This window comes from Ascaphus truei, chromosome 1, assembly GCF_040206685.1.
Source record: "Ascaphus truei isolate aAscTru1 chromosome 1, aAscTru1.hap1, whole genome shotgun sequence".
Taxonomy (NCBI): Eukaryota; Metazoa; Chordata; class Amphibia; order Anura; family Ascaphidae; genus Ascaphus; species Ascaphus truei.
In genome coordinates this window covers 372,077,049-372,102,532 of record NC_134483.1, presented here as the reverse complement: position 1 = coordinate 372,102,532, position 25,484 = coordinate 372,077,049, and the positions used below count along the sequence as shown (strand labels likewise).

The following is a 25,484-nucleotide window of genomic DNA, read 5'->3' as shown; positions in this document are numbered from 1 at the left end:
TGACTTTGAGGGGCTAGCCTCCCATCTCTGTACCTAGCCCTATGTTTGGTGCATCCTGACTTTGAGGGGCTAGCCTCCCATCTCTGTACCTAGCCCTATGTTTGGTGCATCCTGACTTTGAGGGGCTAGCCTCCCATCTCTGTACCTAGCCCTATGTTTGGTGCATCCTGACTTTGAGGGGCTAGCCTCCCATCTCTGTACCTAGCCCTATGTTTGGTGCATCCTGACTTTGAGGGGCTAGCCTCCCATCTCTGTACCTAGCCCTATGTTTGGTGCATCCTGACTTTGAGGGGCTAGCCTCCCATCTCTGTACCTAGCCCTATGTTTGGTGCATCCTGACTTTGAGGGGCTAGCCTCCCATCTCTGTACCTAGCCCTATGTTTGGTGCATCCTGACTTTGAGGGGCTAGCCTCCCATCTCTGTACCTAGCCCTATGTTTGGTGCATCCTGACTTTGATGGGCTAGCCTCCCATCTCTGTACCTAGCCCTATGTTTGATGCTTCCTGACCTTGAGGGGGCTAGCCTCCCATCTCTGTACCTAGCCCTATGTTTGGTGCATCCTGACCTTGAGGGGCAAGCCTCCATCTCTGTACATAGCCCTATGTTTCCTGCTTCCTGACCTTGAGGGGCTAGCCTCCCATCTCTGTACATAGCCCTATGTTTCCTGCTTCCCGACCTTGAGGGGCAAGCCTCCCATCTCTGTACATAGCCCTATGTTTCCTGCTTCCTGACTTTGAGGGGGTAGCCTCCCATCTCTGTACATAGCCCTATGTTTCCTGCTTCCTGACTTTGAGGGGCTAGCCTCCCATCTCTGTACATAGCCCTATGTTTCCTGCTTCCTGACCTTGAGGGGCTAGATTCCCATCTCTGTACCTAGCCCTATGTTTGGTGCATCCTGACTATGAGAGGCTAGCCTCCCATCTCTGTACATAGCCCTAAGTTTGGTGCATCCTGACCTTGAGGGGCTAGCCTCCCATCTCTGTACATAGCCTTATGTTTGGTGCATCCTGACCTTGAGGGGCTAGCCTCTCATCTCTGTACATAGCCCTATGTTTGATGCATCCTGACCTTGAGGGGCTAGCCTCTCATCTCTGTACCTAGCCCTATGTTTGGTGCATCCTGACCTTGAGGGGCTAGCCTCCCATCTCCCATCTGTACATAGCCCTATGTTTGATGCTTCCTGACTTTGAGGGGCTAGCCGCCCATCTCCCATCTGTACATAGCCCTATGTTTGGTGCATCCTGACCTTGAGGGGCTAGCCTCCCATCTCCCATCTGTACATAGCCCTATGTTTGATGCTTCCTGACTTTGAGGGGCTAGCCTCCCATCTCTGTACCTAGCCCTATGTTTGGTGCATCCTGACTTTGAGGGGCTAGCCTCCCATCTCTGTACCTAGCCCTATGTTTGGTGCATCCTGACTTTGAGGGGCTAGCCTCCCATCTCTGTACCTAGCCCTATGTTTGGTGCATCCTGACTTTGAGGGGCTAGCCTCCCATCTCTGTACCTAGCCCTATGTTTGGTGCATCCTGACTTTGAGGGGCTAGCCTCCCATCTCTGTACCTAGCCCTATGTTTGGTGCATCCTGACTTTGAGGGGCTAGCCTCCCATCTCTGTACCTAGCCCTATGTTTGGTGCATCCTGACTTTGAGGGGCTAGCCTCCCATCTCTGTACCTAGCCCTATGTTTGGTGCATCCTGACTTTGAGGGGCTAGCCTCCCATCTCTGTACCTAGCCCTATGTTTGATGCTTCCTGACCTTGAGGGGGCTAGCCTCCCATCTCTGTACCTAGCCCTATGTTTGGTGCATCCTGACCTTGAGGGGCAAGCCTCCATCTCTGTACATAGCCCTATGTTTCCTGCTTCCTGACCTTGAGGGGCTAGCCTCCCATCTCTGTACATAGCCCTATGTTTCCTGCTTCCCGACCTTGAGGGGCAAGCCTCCCATCTCTGTACATAGCCCTATGTTTCCTGCTTCCTGACTTTGAGGGGCTAGCCTCCCATCTCTGTACATAGCCCTATGTTTCCTGCTTCCTGACTTTGAGGGGCTAGCCTCCCATCTCTGTACATAGCCCTATGTTTCCTGCTTCCTGACCTTGAGGGGCTAGATTCCCATCTCTGTACCTAGCCCTATGTTTGGTGCATCCTGACTATGAGAGGCTAGCCTCCCATCTCTGTACATAGCCCTAAGTTTGGTGCATCCTGACCTTGAGGGGCTAGCCTCCCATCTCTGTACATAGCCTTATGTTTGGTGCATCCTGACCTTGAGGGGCTAGCCTCTCATCTCTGTACATAGCCCTATGTTTGATGCATCCTGACCTTGAGGGGCTAGCCTCTCATCTCTGTACCTAGCCCTATGTTTGGTGCATCCTGACCTTGAGGGGCTAGCCTCCCATCTCCCATCTGTACATAGCCCTATGTTTGATGCTTCCTGACTTTGAGGGGCTAGCCTCCCATCTCCCATCTGTACATAGCCCTATGTTTGGTGCATCCTGACCTTGAGGGGCTAGCCTCCCATCTCCCATCTGTACATAGCCCTATGTTTGATGCTTCCTGACTTTGAGGGGCTAGCCTCCCATCTCTGTACCTAGCCCTATGTTTGGTGCATCCTGACTTTGATGGGCTAGCCTCCCATCTCTGTACCTAGCCCTATGTTTGATGCTTCCTGACCTTGAGGGGGCTAGCCTCCCATCTCTGTACCTAGCCCTATGTTTGGTGCATCCTGACCTTGAGGGGCTAGCCTCCCATCTCTGTACATAGCCCTATGTTTGCCGTTTTCACATTCCAGTGTTCTAGCTGAAGCACAGCAACATAATTTAGGAGAAATGCCAACAGAATTAGAATAGTATAATTATAGTTGGTGTCAGCTCTTTACCAAGGATTAATTTTTTTTAAATAGATTTTCTATCTCTACTTCCTCTACTAAGCGAGGTGAAGTAGACAGAATAGCTGTACAAATATATCTAAAATACTACATTGTACTCAGTTGCCTAACTCCTATCCATAATGAGATTACTTCTGTCCCTTCCCCCACCTCTCTGCTTCTACCCAAGTCATCGTTCTTCCTTATTGTACTCCTTTTCACTTGCTACAGAGGTCGAAGTTTCTAAGCTGATCTTGTGTTCTTCCTCTACCACACATCTATGACTTGTCAGAAATACCATATAACTTCTGCTATTCAGTTGTACAAAAACAATATAGATGACTTGGTAGATAAGGTATGTTTATCTGCTTGCAGTACACAGGAACATAAAAAAGTCATCTGTGATTGGCATTTTGTTTTTCCGCTGAGGTATTGAAACACGACACAAATATTGTCTAATATTTGTTTATTTATAGATCAACACTCAAAATTCACATCTTACAGTAAAAGGTGCCCAAAAAAATAGCTATTACACCGCAAAATGTAGCTGCTGGTGGTGCTCCAGGGACAAAGAACTAGAAGACCAAAGCAAGAAAGAATCCCTACATGAGCACACGGGTTACTCAGCTACTGGAGTGGGCGTGCTTTGCCGGGACCCTTTACTCATCCATATAAATGAGGATTTATGTACCTGTGACTGGCTGTTCCTTGGTGGATATTCTGCTGTGCTGATGTGCTGTGTGCCTGCATTCATATTCGGGACTTCACTGCTGCATGCTGAGTATCCCTTTTTTCCCTTTCACTATATTCTTGTGCTAGGATGTAGATGGGACTTTGTTGCATAGGCATATACACTCTCTCTGTATATCTCTCATCAGGTTTTATTTCAGGCTAAGGACATATTTTTTTCCCCTCTTTTGGGACTTTTTTTCTCATTACACCAACTTTGTTCAGGGTTTTTTTTCAAACGTTTTGGAGCCAAGCTATTTTTGCAGTTATGATATTTTTGTGATCCCAATGAGACATACACCGGTCGATAGCCGCCCTTTATGGCTACAATGTGTGTGGTACTCACCTGTATGATGTCCATTATTGCCTGAGAGATGACCAGCACTTTGAATTTGACCTTTTAGACTTACAGTTTTTAGGTTTTTTGCTCTATCTATGTGTCATACCTATCTGTTTACATACAGATGCAGCGGCCGTTATTCAAACAAATCCCGGCGCCGTTTTCGTGTGCGCTGCTGTACTGCACGCGGCATGAACGCGGCCGATCGCCCCAGGCACACGTGTTTATCGCGGTTGCTTTGTTTGAATTTCATGGTTTGTGTGCAATTAAATGCAATGAAATGAATGAATTGCAATGTGTACAGTACTGTGCTACTGTGTCAATTTCAGGTATTTAAAAACCAGAACACTAAAATGCAATTTTTTGCACTCGCCTGCACTCACGTGTAAAGGCGGTACGGTTGGAAGAAATCGCGCACCATCACATGGGTATTCCGAGATACAGTATATAACGCGTGAAGTGTTCGAATAATGACCACTGCATCTGTACATCGTTGTGACCGGCCAGTCTAGGTGATACAGAGATATTCTTCTCTGTGTCATCTGCATGCTTTGTAATATTACACTTGGCACATTAGTTCATATACAGTAGCTTATTAATCTCATGTTGGAGGTTCTGTAGGGTTCCCATGTTTTTAAGCTGGTTTTTTTTTATATTCTCTTGTGCTTTCAATAAATTGTGTTTCCATTTTTTGGTAACCCAAGTGCTCATGTTGGGATTCTTTCTTGCTTTGGTCTTATTTGTTTATTTATATTTGCAGGAATGTGTTATATTGGTTTACTTATCTTATGGGTTAAAACCGGTCAATGAAAGCTCATTAGCTAGATGCAGTTCTTTAGTGAGCATGGAAACAATACATGATATTTGCTTATTTTTATCTTTAATATCTTCATATTTATATGCTATTTTATGGTTTACACGTGTTAAAATTTGCATCAGCTCAAGTGTTTTCCAATGTTGCTGTAACATTTCACACAGAGACTGGATAAACCAGGATCCATTCTTTGCATTTCTCCATGAACAATAACCTTGGAAGAAAAAAAAAAAAGTTAAAACACAAGTTCAGGAAAATATAAAACACATTTTTTTATTTAGAAATGTAAAACTGCGTTAATAGCATAAAACACTTTCCATAAATATGAATTCCCATTCCGTATTTCTAGCTCAATAATAAAATTGAAAATAAAGTTTGTGTATGGATGCATTGTATTGTAAATAAATTATATAAATGGTATAAAAAAAATCTCCCCAATTACAGTTAGAAGCATGCCATCATTTGGATTTTTTAACCAAATCACAGAGGGATACATTCAGACACATGATGACCATGTGAAGTAGCATATATATAAAGGATAGGTCTTTGGGAAATGCAATTGTTGGCTACCTACAGTAAAACATCCTGTATTCCCAACTCATCTTAAACTTTAAATCATGTTACTGTTACCCAAAACCTTGTATTACAATCATTTAGAGGCTGATAGTCATGCGCTTGTGCCTCACAAACCTATTCAGTTACTCCACTCAAAGGACAGATGATAATTCAGAAGATTATAGTTACTGCATACTAAATTACAGAGCATAATCTGATCCCAAGCCCGTAACAACCATATAATATAATTAACTACTGGAACAGAGAAAGATATATACTTGAGGACAATCCAACCTAGGTATCAAAACTGTTTTGATCGCCGGTAAAATGTTGACCATTTAATATCTCCTGGCATGTTAACGTTTTCTGCATGCCTAGAATGACCAGAGTAACATACTGTATAGCAACATTAATATGAACAGTATGTTAAAATTACAGTTTCTCTATGGATTTAAAGAAAAAAAAAGGAATACTGATATACTTGTACAAGACGAAAACAGTATAACTAATTTATATATTGATTTAAACAATTATTTAATATTTTAGGCCCTTGGTGCCTTAAAGCTGAGAGATAGAAGCTTCGAATACCTCAATGAACTTGAGGAGAAAGTAAATAAGCACACTTACAAAATCAAATTATGGTAAGAAAATGTTTGGGCTGCGGATAATTCTAAACGTGGCCACCTTGAAGCACATAGAGCTATTGAAGATAGTCTGTGTTCCAACCAGTTTTCCTGGTGATATCCCAGTTGTTAAGGCTAACATTTGATAATGAAAATGAGCATGAGATTAAAGCCAATCTCTGCTGAAGTACCGGTATGTTAAAAAAAGGTAGAGGAAATGTAACTTTTAATATAACCAATCTCTTTCTTTAATCATGGTGGATGGAATAAGATGTGAGCTACACATCCCTCTGGGTAACGTAATCATGGTACATGGTTACCCAAAGTTGTATTTTACAATTTTCCACTGATTAAATCTGCTGTTTGGGAGGTGGCCATATCCTCTGAAGCTATGAGATTGTCATCAATTGCTAAAACTCTGACTCAGGCCCTCATCCTCTCCCGTCTTGATTACTGTAACCTCCTGCTGTCCGGCCTTCCTGCCTCTCACCTGTCTCCCCTACAATCTATTCTAAACATTGCTGCCGCAATCACTTTGCTCTTTCCTAAATCTGTCTCAGCGTCTCCCCTGCTGAAATCATTATCGTGGCTTCCGATCAAATCCTGTATCACACATTAAATTCTCCTCCTCACTTTTAAAGCTTTACACTCTTCTGCCCCTCCTTACATCTCAGCCCTAATTTCTCACTATACACCATCCCGAATCTTGCGTTCTTCAAAACGATGTCTTCTCTCTACCCCTTTTGTATCTAAAGCCCTCTCCTGTCTTAAACCTTTCTCACTGACTGCCCCGCACCTCTGGAATGCCTTCCCATCAATACCAGACTAGCACCCACTCTATCCACCTTTAAGACCCATTTTAAGACACACTTGCTTAAAGAAGCATATGAGTAGCTCCGTGGGTAATACTATATGCATGATACATAAAGCTTGGCCCCCTGCAGACGCACTTACCAGAACTCCCTCCTGCTGTCTCTGTACATTCTTCCTACCTACCAATTAGATTGTAAGCTCTTCGGAGCAGGGACTCTTCTTCCGAAATGTTACTTTTATGTCTGAAGCACTTATTCCCATGATCTGTTATTTGTATTATTTAGGATTGTCACGTGCATTACTACTGTGAATCGCTATTTACATTAATGGCGCTATATAAATAAAGATATACTGTGCAATACAATACAATTGTAAGAAGCACAATAAACAAGTTATTTATTCATTATGGAGGCAATTAATGCAACAGAATATGATTGCACTGATTCAAGAAGCAAATATCAACAGCTGGGGCATAGCCCAATTATCGTGTACATAAAACACTTAAAAGATGCCTTACCAGGAGGTGTAGAGTAAACGTATAGGAAGTCTGCTTCTATGGGAATTTTAGCAATATGGTCATCCGATCCAGAGTCTACCTTAACACCAGAATCCTTTTTGTCTCCCCTACATGCCTAATGTATAGACACAATAACAATTGCCAATTAGGTTACATGAAAACATGTTGACAAAAAATACACCAAAGTCAATTATTTTATTACATTTGTTTTTTTTTTTTTTAAATCTTCCTACTGTATGATGCATGAACAAACTAGTACGTGATATAGAACAAAATCAGACTGGGTAGTTAGTTCAGTTGTTCCCTCACCTGTCCCCTAGCACCCAGGGGTGGATTTCCCATAAGGCTGAGTAGCCTGTAGCGGCAATTTTTGGGGGAGGAAATGTGTGTGTCTTACTTTTTCCAGAGTGGGCCCCGCCCTGTAGCGTCACATCGATGTTGCAACCCGACCTCAAATAACGTCACGACATAACATGACAACATGTTACCATGACAATGCGGTGTCACATGCCGCCGTGACGTCACAACGCTAGGCTGCGTCCAGGGTCAGCGCTTATGCGCTAACCCATGCTGAGGCGCGCTCACGCTCGGCACGGAGCCCCTGCAGCCGCAATGAGAGCGGCGTTAGCAGGGGCTCACTTACGCAAGCGTACGGAAGCGTAGGTCTTATACAAATTTTTGTTTCAAGCGCTCAAAGGAGCACAGGACCGGTCATGTGAGCGGTTCGCCCAATGAGGGCGAACCAGCTCCGTGACATCACCATGTTGCAGTCTCTTTTAGTCCCAGATTAAGGCTGGAAACATTGTATTTCTCTATATGGGGTTTATTTACAGGGATAAATAATATAATAACAGGCCCACCGTCCCTTTAAGTCAAAACAAAATGATAAAATAAACTCCTACTCCTCTTAGGAGACTACACATAAAGCTTTAACCCTTACTACTCGGATGGACAGCTAAGCTGATTACAACCCCAAACAGCTACTATTATGACTGAACACATTAAGTCTCTATACACAGCAATAAAGGGGTTTCGTTTATCTGTTAGTCCAGGGTTAAGCACGGCCTCACGTCCTTCCTTCCTAGGGGAGCTCAGAGAATCTCTCCTCTGTAAGTCAAATGTTAAGGATAGGACATCCCCGCTTCAGCACGGTCTCGCATCCTTCCTTCCTCTTCCAGGGATTAACAGCCCAGGCAGTCCAAGGAGACTCTGTGACCACTGACCAGCGGGCCTAGGGAGCTTTGCCAGCTTCCACTGCTGGGGAGAACTCTTCTCTGTTCCCTTCTGTCTGGGACAGCAGTCAGTCTCTCAATGGCAGCTCTCTGTTTCTTCCTTATTACACTTCATTGTTCAGCCTGTTCAATTAGGCAGCAGCTGCTGCTGGCTCCTCTAGGGAGATTAACTCTCTATGTTGGAAAAGGGCATAGCTGCCCTATTCCAGCACCTAGAGGACATTGATGGTATCACATATCCCTCCCCCAGCGAAACATTGTCTGGTGAAGCGGCCTGAGCACTATTCCCGTGCACCAGCCTCTTTGTCAGAGACGTCTGACATCCATTTGTTCTTTTTCCTTGCCTTCCAGTTGAAGAGTTTTTTCCTTCAGAGCAAGTACTAGGCCTTCTGGGCCTGCAGACTGGTACTTCGCTACCTTCTTGTCTCTCACTTGTTTGATTTTAACATTGAAGCCCAGCTTTTGGCATGTTACTTTTTGGAAAAGTTCCTGAGCATCCTGAAGTCTGCTGGCTTTCTCTGCCAGCTCAGCCCCACTCTGTGACCTTGATCTGCATATCCTGAAGATGCCTCTCCATCTTCTTCAATTCATGTGGTTGGTCGTTTGTAAGTGCATTTAATCCCATCTTTTAAAGTTTTTTCAATAAACAGTATTATGCTATGCCTCTCTCCACTTTTTAAGGTAACAGCAGAAGGAACATAGAGGAGTATGCACCACGGGAACAAACACACAGGCAAGTGTTAAGTTCTCTACTTCTCCATAGATAAAGATATTGCTTGTCGACGCCTATTTTACCACTTGTTTGTGGTGTTCTTTTGTTGTTGTCTTTCTGTCTATATAAGGAAGAAAAGAGCAATAAGACCACGCGCTGGAGGACAACTTTATTTTCTACAATACTTACATAAGGAGGAGTTTGAATAACCTCCTGGGACACCAGCTGCGGGACCTGAAGTATTTATTGCACTTCGTTAATAGGACTAGCACTACTTTTATTTTTCTCCTTGGCGTACTGACTCATGGGGATGGAGAAGCCTCTTTGCTTCTCCATCTTTTGCTCCAGTTTCTGGACCTTCTTATGCTCCCTCTCATACAGAGTCATCTGGCATATAAGCTCCACCTCCAGCGATGTTCTGGTGATGCTCAGCGTGGCCTTCAGCTCCTCATGTTCTGTGGGGACATACTGGGTACTCAACCATTCCTGTAGCACTTGTACTTGGTTCCGCAGCTTTTGCTCTGCTTGTGTACACTGCTCCAGGAAGACACGTTCTTTATGCAGCCTTCTTTTTGCACTCTCCAGTGCTTACTGCACTTCAAAATGTTCTTGTGTAAATTCTTTCTTTACCTTACCAAGCTCTGCTTTGAGAGCACAAGCCTCTTGCTGAGAAACTTCTAACTCTGTGATGAAGTTTTGAACATCTTTCTGGGACATCTCATAGTACAGTTTCCAGTCAGTACTTGTTTTCTCTGATTTGCTCGGCTCTCTGTATATGGTAGTAGCAGTAGCCTTTGTCATCCCTAGGCTAGTTTTCATTCCTGTGATGATTGTGCCAAGCGCTCTTGGCTGTAGCTCGTCTCTGCTCTTTTCTGACCCACGCATTCCTGAAGACCCGGGGTAAAAAAATTCTGGCGCTTCTGCTGCAAATGGAAACTGTTCTTTTTGCGGTGCCCTATAGGAGTCGTCCTCCTCCTTCTGTAGGTGAAGGTGTGCCTCGTGTTGCTCTTCTTTTAGAGTCTGATGCAGTGATAGTGCCATCTGCTGCACTAACAACGCCGTATAGTTTCTGTTTGTGAGTGTAAATTCTCATCATGGGATTTTGACAGTTCATTTTGCGTCTTTGCCATCTGTTGCAAACTCTGCTTTAAGGCAGCAACACTTTCTGTTTGGCTCCGCTGTAACATGGCAGTATTCTCCATCTGTGACTTTGTCCATTGCTGCAACTTCTGCTTTAAAGTAGCAGTGCTTTCTCTTTTTCTGCACTGATGCATGATCAGAAAGTCCTCAATTTTTCACATTCCCTGTGTATCCTGTAAGCACAACTGGTCATACCCAGTGGGACAGACTTTACTTGCAGAATGGTGTTTTTGTCACTTCAGTTGGGTGGCCATTTTAAATCCCAGCATTTATTTTCAAACCAACAGTTTCTGCTGCTTCTGCCTTTTGGATTGCCCGCATTCTCCACCAATTGTGATGCCCACACCATGTTGCAGTTTCTTTTAGTCCCAGATTAAGGCTGGAAACATTGAATTTCTCTAAATGGGGTTTATTTACAGGGATAAATTATATACTATATATCAACAAAAACAGACAAAGATGCCAAAAGCTATTTCCAATGTGACAAAAATACATTTAGTATAATTACAGTAATAATAAACTACATTGGATCTGCCGTAACCTGGGAAAATGAAACTGACCTGCCAACTTGGAAATGGGGAGGGGAAAGCTAAAACCTTGGGGGGGAGGGGCCACCACCCTCCCAAAAGCAGCTGAGACCAGCTGCACATAGTTAATAAACACACAAATACCCAACAAGCTCTGAGAAATCCCAACCATTACCACATAATATATATGTAGCCCCGAGGTATATTTTCACTTTCTGGCCCCCCTCCGCGAGTGCCGTGCGGTAGCGGGTGCCGCCGGAGGCTGCGACGGACCCGCCGGCACTTCGCGAGGGTGGGGGCCAGTGCAGGGAGCAGAGCGGGACTGTGAGGCGCAGGCCGGTTGCCGCGGACGCGATCGGGCCGTCGCTAGGGCCGCGATCGCGTTGCCACCGGCTCGGCGGCTTAAGGAGAGGGCGCCGCCATTGCGCGTTAGTTCGCGCATGCGCAGGAGGCGGAAAGCGCAAGGTAGGATCCCCAGGCTAGGGAGAGATTGCGCGAGGGCAGGACAGAGCAGAGGGAGTTGGTGGCGGCCATTAGGGGTTCGCGCATGCGCAGGGCAAGTGCGCACGCGGCCCCAATGCTTTAGGCAGCCCCTGGGGACTACAACTCCCAGGAGGCTTAGAGAGACAGAGGTCAGGTGCTCCCTTGCGGCCAATAGGGCTGGAGGAAGCTCAGCCCGGGAAGATAGATACATTTTCCCGGGCTTTGCATGCGTGAGTCAGGCAGAGGAATAGGAAGGAGTAGGAAGGGTGCAGGGAGCTCGTGGCTCCTGCATCAGGTAAGGGTTCTCCCTAGATCCCCAGGCAGGCCCCAATTCCCGGGAAGGGCAGGGGGTAACTGAAGAGGGACGCCTTAGCTAGGGAGGTGACCCTTGAGTGTGGAAGGTGCAGGTTTGGCAGTGCCACAGCGGAGAGGGCTGTGGGCACTGGCAAATAGGCACAGTGTGCTAGTAGTGGATTGCTGCGGGATCCAGGTGGCTGTGTGTGATTGCAGCTGTCTGTGTGTGTGTCGCTGCATGTGCTGGGCGCAGTGCGTGCAGTGTGTGTGAAGTGTGTGTGAATCCCTGCAGGCTGACAGCGTGAGCTGAGTGTTGGCTGCAGGTGCGTTAGGCTGTTAGGATTAGCAGTTACAGTTGAGACTGGGTAGCTAGGGGAAGGGGGGCAGGTTATGTTCCACAGGCCCTAGGAGTCTTTCCCCAAGCCATCCCAGGTTGCGGTTCCTCAGGGACAGGCCCTAGGTTAGGGTTGCTGTCACTCTAGAAGTAGTTAGGCAGAAAGCTGATAGCTGCGGTTGCTGTTCCCATGTGGTTGGTGTTGCCGTGATCCGGTTGGAGTTCCCGGGAAGCGGTGGGACCCTCGTTGGGGTCCACCGGCAGAGTACCTGGAAAGGATCAGACGGACGTCTGACCCTTTGAGAAGTGTGTGGCGGTCCCGAGCATCGGAGTGCTCGGAAGGTATCTCAAATATAAGTGCACCAACTGGGCCCTAGCTTAATATAGTGACTGCGCAGTCACCCACGACCTCCGTAGGATTTACGAGACATTGGGTGTGGGGTGATCACAGGACACTGGGTGGGGAACACCAGACATTGGGCTGAGGTGATGCGGATAGAGCATCGGGTTATGTTATGTTATGTAATGTGTTATGGTATGTGATATGTGTTCTCAAGTAAAGTGTTAGTATTGTTTTATCTACGTGTGTTATGGTATTTCTTACTCAGGGCTATCTTTCCTAACGGGGGATCCTGGGTAAGTGGAGGCGCTGCACCAGGTAACGTTAAGGGTTTCCCCAGGCTCCCAGCTAGCGGAGGCTCAGATCTCCTGGAGCCGCAGGTGTGTTTCAGTACCAGTAACCCTTTAGGAGCAGGTGTGTTGCAGGGAAAGGGACCGGTTAGACCACAGGGGCCAATGTGAGATTGGGTGGGTCAGGCCGGTTCACAAAAAGGGTTACATATATATATGTATATAAGTGTCAAAAGGAGTGCTAGTGGGCGTGACTAAATGTATACAACAACAAAAACAAACAAAGATGCCCAAAGCTACTTCCAATGTGACAAAAATACACAGATGGTTATTTGTTCATTTTTATCCTCCATTACCTGTGAAGTCTCTCCTGCATCTCGCTATGCCCTCCCTACTGCTTTTTCTGTTCATTGTTTACTCGCTGCTTTGTGAATGTCTCGGTTCTCTCCAACTTCCCCACTTCCCACTGCACCATTATTTATACACCTCTCTCCCAACAACTTATTTACCCCTCAATTAAAAACACCCACACAAATCCTCTATTCACACCCTCTATCTACTCCTTCCCACTGCTGGGGATCTCCCCATAGCCTGAAGTCAGACATACATACCTGATCTCACTCAGGCGTCCCTGCCATCTCTTTCCCTGTAAATGGTGTTAACCTTTTCATTTAACACTGACCAGCCTTAAATCTCACCGCACAAATCAAGTATCCGAATAGCCTGCACTCATGGCTATTCTCCCCCACTCAGTCACTCCTACCAACCATTGTGACTAAGCATTGCCATCTACAGCACTTACTCCCTCACCTACTGTCTCTATAAGTTTCCCATTAAACCTCTCAGATTGTAAGCTCTTCGGGCAGGGATCTCCTTTCCTATTGTCTGATTTTGCTGGACTTATTGTATAATTATAATTGCCTGTACTGTATTCTTTGTGAAGTGTTGAGTACACTTTTGGCGCTATATAAATAAAGACATACAATACAATACACAGTGCCATACCTATAATGTTAGGACATGCGAACAGGGTCTGCCTTGATGTGGCTCGCAGGCTTACAATGCTTTGGTCAAAGGGTTAAACTAAATGACCCCTTTTCAAGAGAATATATAGGTATTGCACTGTGTGTTTTTGTCACATTAGAAGTAGCTTTGGGCATCTTTGTTTGTTTTTGATGTTGCATACCTTTAGCCACGCCCACTAGGACTCCTTTTGATAATATATATATATATATATATATATATTATGTGGTAATGGTTGGGGTTTCTCAGCGCTTGTTGGGTATTTGTGTGTTTTTTTATAAATAATATACTAATAGGCCCACCGTCCCTTTAAGTCAAAACGAAATGATAAAATAAACTCCTACTCCTTTTAGGAGATTAACTACACAAAGCTTTAACCCTAACTACCCGGATGGACAGCTAAGCTGATTACCATGCCAAACAGGTACTATTATGACTGTACTTGCTATACTAGAGAGAAAAAGTAACCCTGTTGATGCATACTCCTCTACTTAATTTTAACAAAATAAATACATTTAATGAAAATAGAACTGTGACAGGGTGAAGTCAGGTACTGCTAGTTATGCCTGGGAAACCTATATCTGAGTCCTTCATCCAGCACTCAGATGGTTAACCCAGGAAGAACAGCTGGCAATCAGGAATTAAGCAGACACACCTGACAACCAGCTTGAGATATAAGGAAGCTTTTTATAAGGATTGCTTACAATCAGGTGGCTGCCTCAGAGCTATCATAGACAAGCTGCTATGCAGGTGGATTCACAAACACAGTAAGAACTGTTACTATTGTTTTTCCTGACTGTTAAAGGTTTGGTAACTGGACATAGCCAGCCAGCCTAATAGATATGGTTTTTATTGTGAGTAAGTTCTCCCAATGTGGAGTAGATGTTATTTTGCTGCTATATTTTGTTTTGCCTTAAATGGACAGTCTGCCCAAATGTTACGTTCTACTGTGGATAAATAAAACCACTCAATATTTGCTTTAACCTGAAACTACACGTGTGGACTATTGACTGACCTGGCCTACAGGCCATCCTGCCACAAGAACAAACAACGGAAACAGACGATTAAAAAACTTAAGCGCTGATATGTCAAGTGATAAGATACTCTCTTTAGGATATAGGTGAAGTACCTGGAGTTTAACACCGAAAAGCCCTAATGTCATCTAGCAAATCTGGTAACTAAAGGGTTAACTAGTATTTTGATACTATTATTGTGCCTGTAGAATGCCTTAACTGGTCTTGATGATTATTCACCAGTAACTGGTAAACAAGTGTCACAGTGTTATTTTACACATTCATGACTGTCTAGCATAGCAGAGCTCACTCAGTAAATCAGTAGGAGAGAGCACAGTATATTACTACCTTGCAGACCCCTCGGGGCCCTATCGGAGCCCCAGCTTCTAGTTGCAGCTTTCTATCTCAACTAGTGGTTGCCTGGAATGGCCCACAACATAGTTTAGCTTGCTTATAGAATTTTTTGGTAGTTTTTTTTTAGAGTCGAGTCACTGAGTATTTTAGCTGAAACCTCAATTTCAGTCGCGCTGATGACGTACACATGACGTCATATCCCGACACGCGTTTCGTTCTGGATGGAGAACTTCTTCGGAGGTGGGTGGTTCACTGCCTTGGCCGGTCTTTTAAACCCCGTGGTTTTCATGGCCACGTGGATGCAGGTAAGTAACACCTGTCCATCTGGCACGAAACTGACATCCAATTCGAATCAAGGTACAGTACACAAAAGGATTGACCGCCGATGCAGTGTATGCCCGGAATTAAAAATTTAGGATAATCCTAACAGGTCACTTTGCCAAAAAATACATATTAATGCATATTAATGATGCTTAATCATATCAAAATAGGTACTAATATACATATATATATATATATATATATATACACAAGAGATACAACATGCCCATTTTCTTTGAAGCTTGCACTTTACATGTTATAATTGACAGCTGTATGAGAATATATTAGCTGTTTAATTTGGATACAATACTATGCAAGGGATAGAAGCCTGTCCTTTTCTTAGCACTGGGGATGATAGTTATTGGGATGAAGACTAAAGAAAGGCAGAATATACAAAGTCCTCATTGAGGCCTTTTGGGGATTGTGCGCCCAAAGTGTATATCCACTTTGCTTCCTTTCTTAGTAAGGCATTGTCCAGATCCCCTCCTTGCAGACCCATTGTCATATGGTCAATTCCCTGAAAAGTCAGCTGATTTACAGTACATCTCCCTGATGGACAAGGTTGATATGTCGCGCTACTGGTGTGTCTATCTTATTCTTGATTGTACTAACATGTTCTAAAATGCGGCGTCGGAGTTGACGTGATGTCTTTCCGACATACATCATGCCGAATTGATATGTTGCCAAATAGATCACGCTGCAGGTCTTGCAGTTAATACAACTCTTTATAGTATAAGTTTTGGTTTTATCCCTGTTGATAAAATGACCTCAACTATCCTTCAGTCTCCTACCCTCGATCACAGAGAGTATATCTACTACCCTACCTCTCCAAACCGTGACCCGGCTACACAACGACAAACCTGCTCACTTCTCAGCTTCAGGTATATGTTTACAAATCCCCACCTCGGCCTCCGGTCCCGTCCTGTTTGTGGCGAGCACTCGTTACAAACACCCAACTTAACATGACCATTTTCCAATAAAGAAAATATCATCCTGTAAAAAATATAGTCAGACACAACACTGATTGTAGAAAAATTCAAACTTATTTAGGACATATTTATCATATTAAAAAAATTACCTGAAAAAAGAAAAGCTTTGGTTTCAGAAGGAGGCTTTTGCAGTTCTCTCCTTTAAAGAAATGGATTAACCAGTCAACTCTGAAGGTTGTATCAAATGCATGGATCTCCTCCTTTTCATTCCCGTGACTCATCACAAGACAAACAAAACAACTTCGCTGACTGTGATCCTCTTTCGCAGCTAAAATAAGCATTATATAAACATTCAATGTTGTGGCGAGAGCCAAATCATGACATATATCACAAACAGACCACTTGTCACGAAATCTGCATGCAAATGCTTATTTTTTTATTGCAATATTTTGACATATATTGTTCTTATTTAATATGGCAAGGACTCTGGATTTTTTTTACCATTAAGTCTAACAGTTTTTCTTGATTGGCCAAGTTTTTTTTAACACAATTCAATAATAATAAGACCCTTTTGAAAGATAAAGGGGGCGATGCACTAAGCAGCGTGTTTTTGTGGCCAATTGGAAATTTTTTGCTCGGTCATTAAAAAGTGAAGCCAAAAGAGGGATTCACTAACAAGTTCAGCGCATTTTGGTCCAGCCGAGCAAAAATATGCCCGATCGGCCGAGCTTTTTTCCCCCCCCACTGCTATCGTCCTTAAACTTGTAAAACGCGATAGCTGACAGAAAAAAACAGCCTGTAAGAACTGCATGGAGACTCTGCGTCTCCATGCACGACTCTTACAGGCGATTGTGAAGCATAAATATACATTTGACTAATAGTGTACATATGCAGGGAGTCTCCTGAGCTGAACCGCATTGGTTTCAGCCTCGGGAACCCCCAACTTCATGAGATACAGGCCCCATTATGGGGTGTCGGTATCCTCAATGCTTTTAAAGCTCCCGCGTCACGTTTCCGGGGGACTTAAATTCTGCAGGGGGATACCGGCACCCTATAACGGGGCCTGTATCTCATGAAGTAGGGGGTCCCTGAGGCTGAAACCAATGCGGTTAGGCTCAGGAGACCCCCTGCTCATCTACACTAGTATGAAAATACACATAACAATAACAAATAATTAATTACCGTAGCGGCTATCCGCTATGGTAATGAAGCTGCTTTAATATAATTTGTATTAATATTATGCGGGAGCAGGGGGTTTCCTGAGCTCAACCACATAGATTTCAGCCTCGGGGACACCCTGTTTCCTGAGTTACAGGCCCAGAAATGGGGTGCCGGTATCTCCTCCATTATTTACATGTCACAAGTCAGGTGACGTGGACGCTTTAAAAATGGTGGTGACACTGGCATCCGATGCCCCATACCGGGGCCTGTAACTCGGGAAGCAGGGGGTCCCTGAGCCAGAAATCTAAGAGGTTCAGCTCAGGAGACCATAGCGCCAGGGTGTGTGAGGCGGTGCACCAGTGAAGGGAAAAAATTGTGGCTGGACTGCTCCCGCACACTATTAAAAAAAAAAAATACATTAAAGCAGCTTTTTTTTAATCCTTCACCATTTCTTTGTATATTGGTAAATCATGCCCATATTATATGGGCATGATGTACCCACTGTATCAATAAATGGGTGAAGGGTTGGGGTAGTTGCCTGGTAGGGTGGTTAAGCCTCCTGGGTGGGTAGTGGCAGAGGGTGGGTTATCCTCTTAATTACTTTCGTGGTTATTAACCGCTAATGTGATTAAGGTGCTAGAGGACATTAGATTGTATTTTGCTATGTATTCTTTCTGGCAATGGAGGACATGGACCTGCAGTATGCTGAAGAGGACACCCTTCATATTGCCAGGGGTAAGTAGAACGGTTTGTATTTACTTTATTTATGCTTCATGGCTAATGTTGTGTTTAATAATTGGCAAATAATCTATTATCCATATCTGGATAATAGTTATTTTGTCCATTACTGTACTGTATGTGTTTTGGTGGGGCGGTGTATTTATTGAAATGTAAGACATGTTCTATTTTTTAAATATAGGAATGGTGCCGCGGGCCAGCAGGGACCCATGGGGACCACCCTTGGACCGCCGGACGCCTCAAGGACCACCCGAGGACCCCCTGGACACCCACGGGGACCACCAGAGGACCCACCGGGGACACCTGCAGGGAAGACCCAAGGGCCCCCAGACCCCTGTGGGAACCACCCAAGGTCCCCCACACCCCTGAGGGCCCCCAGGCACCCGTGGGGACAACCTGGAGACCCCCAGACACATGTGGGGACCACTCATGGACCCCATTGGGGCCCGCGGGGACCTGTGGGAACACCTTGAGGCCTATGGAGCCTAGTGGGGACCACCCGAGGGCCCCCAGAAACCCATGGGCACCCCCTGGGGTGCACTGTGGGGCCTGCGGACACCAGTGGGGACCACCGAGGACCCCCATCAGACTGTTGTATTAATCCTGTGTGATTGCAATATTGGTTTTATGTGGGGGCACATAGTGGGTTGTGTATTGGTGTGTATTAAATATTGTACTGGTTTATTGGGGACCTAAGAGGTGGGCAGTAGGGCTGTTGTGTGTATTTTTTTTAATTATGGATAGTGGGGGTGGGTGAAGGGGGTATTATCCACAAGGATGGGTGTTTAGGCCTGCCGGGTGGGTAGTGGGGGAGGGTGGGTTAACCCCTTAATTACTATAGTGGTTACTAACCGCTAAGGTGTTTAGGGGGTTAGGGGACATTAGATTTTCTTTTTTTATTCTTCTGTACTGTTTGTTGCACCGGAGGACATGGACGGTGATGAGGACGGCCTTCATCGTGGCCCCCTGGCAGGGGTGAGGGCAAGATTTAGTTACTTTATTTATGCTGCTTAATGTTGTATTTTCAATGGCAAATGTACTATTATCCATATCTGGATAATAGTAATGTTGCCCATTACTGTACAGTATGTCTTAGGAGGCGAGAAGGGCTGTGTATTTATTTAAAAGTATTGTTTCTTTTTTGGGGGGCACATGATTGGTACCGCAGGGCAGCGGTGGACTCCCGTGGGGATCACCTGAGGTCCCGGACTCGCGCAGGGATCACCTGGGGACTCCCGCGGGGATCAGCTGGGGACACCCGCCGGCCTGTTGTATTAGTGGTAAGCAAAGCTTTTTTCTTTATTCAGTTCTTTTGCGCCAGCCTTTAGCTGGCGCGTTATTCTGGCGTGCTTTTAAAGCACAATTGACTTATCACTGCTTAGTGAATCCCGCTGACTGGCAAAAAAACGGAGCGTTTGCCTTTTTTTGTCTGATCGGACGGATTTTTTTCACAGGGCTGAAAAAATGCCCTTTAAGGCCGATAAAGCGCTGTTATCACTGCTTAGTGAATCGCAAAGCAGGCTGTATCGGCCTTAAAAGCCACTTTGCGCTCTTAAAAGCAGTTATCACAAAGTGCATAGCCCCCAAAGTGCAATATCGCTGAAAAACAGGCCTCGCTATATGTTCTGTCTCCTCTCCCAGCACTTCCTGGATTTTCTCCTGTTGTCCTGGCAACCCCTCCCCCTTCTCTCTTCTGTGAGTTGGACTGCCCTCTTCCCCTTATCTCTTGGTGCAGTCCTAGCCCCTTTCCCTCTCTGATTGTGTCATGCATTTTCGTTTTCAGAATTTTGCCTGCAGCACTGTCTTCCACTTGCTCCCTGTGAGAAGCCTCTATTTTTTACCTATCCCTATTCTTAGCACTATTCATATCCCTATCACCATCACCATCACCATTTCCTGTTCCCATCCCCTTATGTGTATTTTCTGAGTATTTTTTCCCCATTTTATTTCTGTTATTGAGCCCAATAATTAATTCAGAAAAATAGCAACCTTCCCTTGTATTGAATAGGGATTGAGTTGAGCTATCTGCCTCTACGCACTAGTCACTGTGAGCATGAGTCAGAACACAGTATTCTATTAATAGTTCCTACAATTCCAAACTGTACAAAGTGTTATTTAAGTAGCAATTTATTTTCTTTTGTTTTGAAATCCACGTGATATACAAATGTAGTATGTAACTGAGCAAATCTCACAAAATTAAGTATTGCTGTGCTATTCAACACATACAGGTGCAACTGCCTGTTGTGAACCGCTGTCTTCTCATGGACATTCCGCAAGAGAGTCCATAGCAGGATATAATGGACCATCGGATTGATACAGCGGGGTCCCTGTATCTGAATGGGACTGGCGCTGTGTGAATCCTACTGGCTTCCATCTGTCTGTAAGAGATGGACGGAATCAGTCGCTCTACCTGCACGCCTCTAACAGGTGATCGCTGGGCTTTTATTTTATTTTAATAATACAGTATTGTAGCAGGGGGTCTCCGGAGCTGATCCACATTGATTTCAGGTCCGGGAACCCCTGTTTCCCAGAGTTACAGACCCCATTATGGGGTCAGGTGAAGCCAGGTAGGATTTACACAGTGTGAGTCCCACTAAAACGGAGGGACCCCCGCTGTGTTAATCCGATGGGCCATTATTTTCCAATTTACCCTTTGTCAATACTCATTTTCTCCATGGCCTTTCCCCACCACCACCCCCCTCATCTCTTTTATACTAGACTGTACCAGGTCTCGATAGATTAAAACAGCATAGTGTTCTAAGATTGTGTCACTTAGATAATACTTTGACATTGTCTTCTTTTAATTTTTAGGTACAATTATATGAGTTGCATTTTTCTTTAATTATTTTGGTTATAACTATTGATTATTCTGTATTGTTCATTTGAATATTCATGAATTGTCTTGATTATCCATAGAGATATGTGATGTTATAATTAACCAATTAATGCAACACCAATTCATCCCAGCTGCGTGTTAATTGAATAGGAGGGGCTATATATACCAGCCACACTCTCAGTCCCCATTATCCCCCTTGAGAAAGGGCACTAAGGTGCCTGAAACGCGTAGGGTTGTTATGTACTAGTTTTTGTTTGTTTCCTGATTTTCATTTTATGTAGTCCCTAATAAAAGTTTTTTTAGCCCTCCACTTGGTGAGCTGTTGGTGCGCTTTTTTGGACTTCAGTGAATCTACTTTCCAATCTCTACCTTCCACGCCGATGGGCCATTAGTCTGGCTGCTGGAATCTCATGGCACGGGATGATTATAATTGCAGAATTCGTAAGGCAAGCGGTTCAAAACCGTCATTTGCACCTGTATGTCTTAATGGAAATTTGCATATCCATTCAAAAATAAATTAACTTAGTAAGTACAATATATTTCCCTGTTGTATTTACCTTTTTAAACATTCTTTTTCTCTACAGACCAATTTTGAACGCTGTGTAACATTATTATGAATTATATTGTAACTAATTGTACATCGTTCCCGCTTACATTGCACCATTATTGTGTAACATGGAACCTATCTGCTATCTTCTGCATAGAGGAGATGAATATCTTAAGTGTATGCCCAGCAGAGGCATCAATCTCCAGGCTATGCCCTTCTCTGAGGGGATTATTGCTAGTGTAACCCCCTTTCACTATGCCTATAGGAAACTACGGGCGATTACGCATGCTGCTGTTACCTATGAGGCTCACAGGAGGCCAAAACCTCCACTTCTGGGGAGCCTGAGGTACTATATCTCGCGGTGCAGCTCCTCCACCTATGAGGATCCCAGCGTAAGTGGGATGATTCCTCATAGGACACAATAATTACTATACAACCTGTATAATATAACTGCTTTACTGTATTACAGGATAACAATATATCACATCGATACAATACAATGCACTAATATCAATGGCGGTCCCAGGCCACAAGCGTCGCATGGACGTCCATCGACCGGTACTGCCTGATACTAAAGGGAATGGTCCTTATCTGAGGCCTTCCCTATAATACTGATCTGTTATGACTTAGGGCATGGCTTGGGCCTAAGGGGTAGTCTCTAGGCATAGCCCAGGGGCCACTTGCTCCCTAGACACTACCTGCTCCCTTCCTGGTTCCCACGCAACTGACTCGCGGGCTCTAGTCCCATTGAGGTTATCCTCCTCTCTTCCGGTTCCTGGCTCTAGCGCATGCACATTCTCCTTGCTGCACCATCTACAAGATGGGCGCCGCATTGGCCATGTCCTGTGCATGCGCAATGTACCCTGCAGCGTCACCTGTAAAATGGTCATCGTACTCATCGCGTCCTGCACATGTGCCGAGTCTCGCACTTGAGCAATAGCTTTGAAAATGGCCACCACCTCCCCTGGAGCATTGGAGTGGTTCCCTGACCCAGGCGCAGCATGAGGGGACCGCGCTACATCCTCCCCCTGGTGGAGAATCCAACGCCCCCACTTGAGGACCACAATACAATGCTTATATAATAAAAATGCATTACATAACTTAAATAATGAAAATACATTCTACAACTTATATAATGAAACACAGCATAAACGGCACATATTTAAATGGAATTTAACACTTCAGTCAGAATCACCATAATGGAGGCTAGCTTGCACCGAGACGACTGCTGAGATTCACAGTGGGGTGACCGTAATGAATCATAAGCCACCCTTATTGGAGGGCGTCTCGGTCTTTGGCTCTGATGAACTCCTTCTCCAACTTCTTCATGGTCGGAGAGGCTACCATCGGCTTGAGGCCCTGGGCCTCATATAGCGTGAATGTCATTAATACCCTTTGGGGTGAAGATAGGACTTTATAGGTCCAGAGACAAACTTGTTGAGGCCACTGGAGTGGGCGCCTGACTGACAGGGCCATTATCCTATTCTTCTTCTGGTGCGGCCCACCAATCTCCATGGGTATTTGCAGAAGGTCCTTCTATTGGATCCTGTATTCTTCCACTGAAGCTTCCAGAATCCCGCTGGAATCTTCCTGCTCAGTGGAGGGCATTATGGGCAACGGATCAGGTTCACTTCCTCCCACTTGAGGGATTGGTAACAAATGGTTCATATGTCAGACTTTTATCCACCCTCAGAATCTTTGATGTGATAGACGGGGAGGCCAGGCATCTGCGACTCCACCTCGAAGGGAGCCTCTCGCCACTGGTCCGCTAGCTTATGCTTTCCTGGTATTCCTTAATTCTGCTGGAGAACTGCGTCTCTGGGCCAAAGTTCCCGATGGCATACTTTATGGTCATACCTACGCTTATGATTCTCGTTCAGCTTGGAGGTGACTTTTTCCACAAACTGATATGCTCTACGGAGATTATCCTGGAGCCTTTGCACATTTTGTGTAATGCATCATGTTAGTTACACCGTCAGTGGATACTCAGAGATGAATGTCCACAGGTAGTCGCTCCTCTCTGCCAAACATCATAAAATATGGTGTGTACCCTGTGGATTCATGCCTGGTGCAATTGTAGGCATGTAGTAACGCTCGACATGCTTGCTCCATCCGGCCTTCTCGGAGCCCTTCAGAGTGCCTAGCATATCCAGTTGAGTTCGGTTGAACCTTTCTGGAAGGGCATCTCCGTCAGGGTGATAGGGAGTGGTACGGGACTTCTCGATATTGAGCAGTTTTAGAAGTTCTTTGATTAATTTGCTCTCTAAATCTCTCCTTTGATCGGAGTGCATCCGATTAGGTAACCCGTAATGGATAAAGTAGTTCTCCCACAGTACTTTCGCTACTGTGAGAGGTTTCTGGTCTTTGGTAGGGAACGCTTGGGTGTATCGGGTGTAATGGTCTGTTACTACCAGGACGTTCCCTATACCCTTTGAGTCTGCCTCGATGCAGAGAAATCCATGCAGACTATGTCTATTGGACCAGAGCTCTTTAAGTGGCCCATTGGGGCTGCGCGTGTAGGCAGTGTTTTTCACTGTATGCACCGCATAGACCTCCGGCAATGGCGCTCCACTGATTCCTGCATCTTGGGCCAGAAGAACCTATTTCTTACTAGTCCGAATATTTTGTCCACTCCAAGGTGTCCGTGATTATTGTGCAGAAATCATAGGACGGGGTACTGCAAGCTTCTGGGCAGGACGAGTTGTCTCCTATCAGGATAGTTGTGATAGGGGATAACTCGGTAGAGGAGGCCACAGTCTATGTGGAACTTGTCCTATTCCCTCATGATAACAGCGACCGTGTCGGTAGGAGCACGCTTCACTAAGGAGGGGTTCTTTTCTTGGATGGGCCGGCATATGGCTCTAGCCAACAGGTCTTACATCTGGTGTATCACCAACTCTTTCATCACATTATGGTATCTTAAGTGATGGATATGCCTTCTTGTGGCAGTATGCTGCTGGAAGTGCCTTCGACTGAATCCACTCAATGAGCCCAACAATCTGCGTTCGGAAAAAGCGACCTCATCCTCAACTATCGCCGCAATTGAGCACATTGCCCAAATCCCAGGGCCAGGATTTCTCCCCACTTGCCATCGTCTGGTGTTGAACTCAGTCCAGGCCATGTGGACAGAGCATCGGCTCCAATGTTCAAGGGCCTTGGCTTGTACGTCAGAGTGCACTGATAGTTAGACAGGGCAGCCAACCATCTGTGGCAGGTGGCATCCAACTTGGTGGAGGTCAGGATGTATGTCAACGGGTTGTTGTCAGTTCGCACCTCGAAGGAGACCCCGTATAGATAATTGTGAAGCTTATCCACAATAGCCCACTTGAGTGGCAGGAATTCCAGTTTATGGACTGGTTAGTTCTGCTCGCTCGCCATAAGGCTGCGACTCACATATGACGCCGGCCGGAGGCCTGCAGGGTATTTTTTGTGTAATGAAGAAATTAGATACACCGCTCACCTATTAGTATCCTAATATAAGTAGAACATAGATAAAATGCAATGTGCATTTTTGGTGTAACACTGCTCCCAGCCTTCTGAAGCTGGCATCCACATGTAAGATGTACAGTTGCCCCGGGTCTGCATAGGCCAAGACAGGGGCTTCAGTGAGACTTCTTCAGCCCTGTGAAGACCTACTCGTTGGTGATAATCTATTTGTCCTCGAAATGTGTTCGCACAATTGCGGCTTTTTGACGAGGCTCTTCTGGGTAGATTTTCAACAGATTGTTGAGAACTGTCCTTGCTGGAGTACCCCTCTACGAATCTTCGGTAGTACCCGCAAAACCCCAGAAAGGATCGTAGCTCCATCACATTATTTGGTCTGGGCCAGTTCACCACGGCTTCGACTTTAGCGGGGTCAGTAGCCACTCCTTCTGCGGACATTATGTGGCCCATATAGGTGACCAAAGTGTGGCAGAAGCGACATTTGTCCAGGGACAATATCAGGCCTTCTTCGCCCAG

General features: G+C 45.2%; 1 protein-coding gene across 1 annotated transcript in view; it reads right to left on the bottom strand.

Annotated features, from left to right (window-relative positions):
• Nucleotides 1-3,321: 3,321 nt before the first annotated feature.
• Nucleotides 3,322-25,484, bottom strand: part of LOC142501085 (caspase-3-like) — a 111,001-nt gene continuing 88,838 nt past the window's right edge. The window contains exons 6-8 of the mRNA XM_075610419.1: nucleotides 16,392-16,570; nucleotides 7,251-7,365; nucleotides 3,322-4,956 (exon numbers count right to left, since the gene is read on the bottom strand). Coding sequence (XP_075466534.1) covers nucleotides 4,715-4,956; nucleotides 7,251-7,365; nucleotides 16,392-16,570 — 536 coding nt within the window. The 3' untranslated portion in view covers nucleotides 3,322-4,714. The remainder of the gene's footprint in view (nucleotides 4,957-7,250; nucleotides 7,366-16,391; nucleotides 16,571-25,484) is intronic.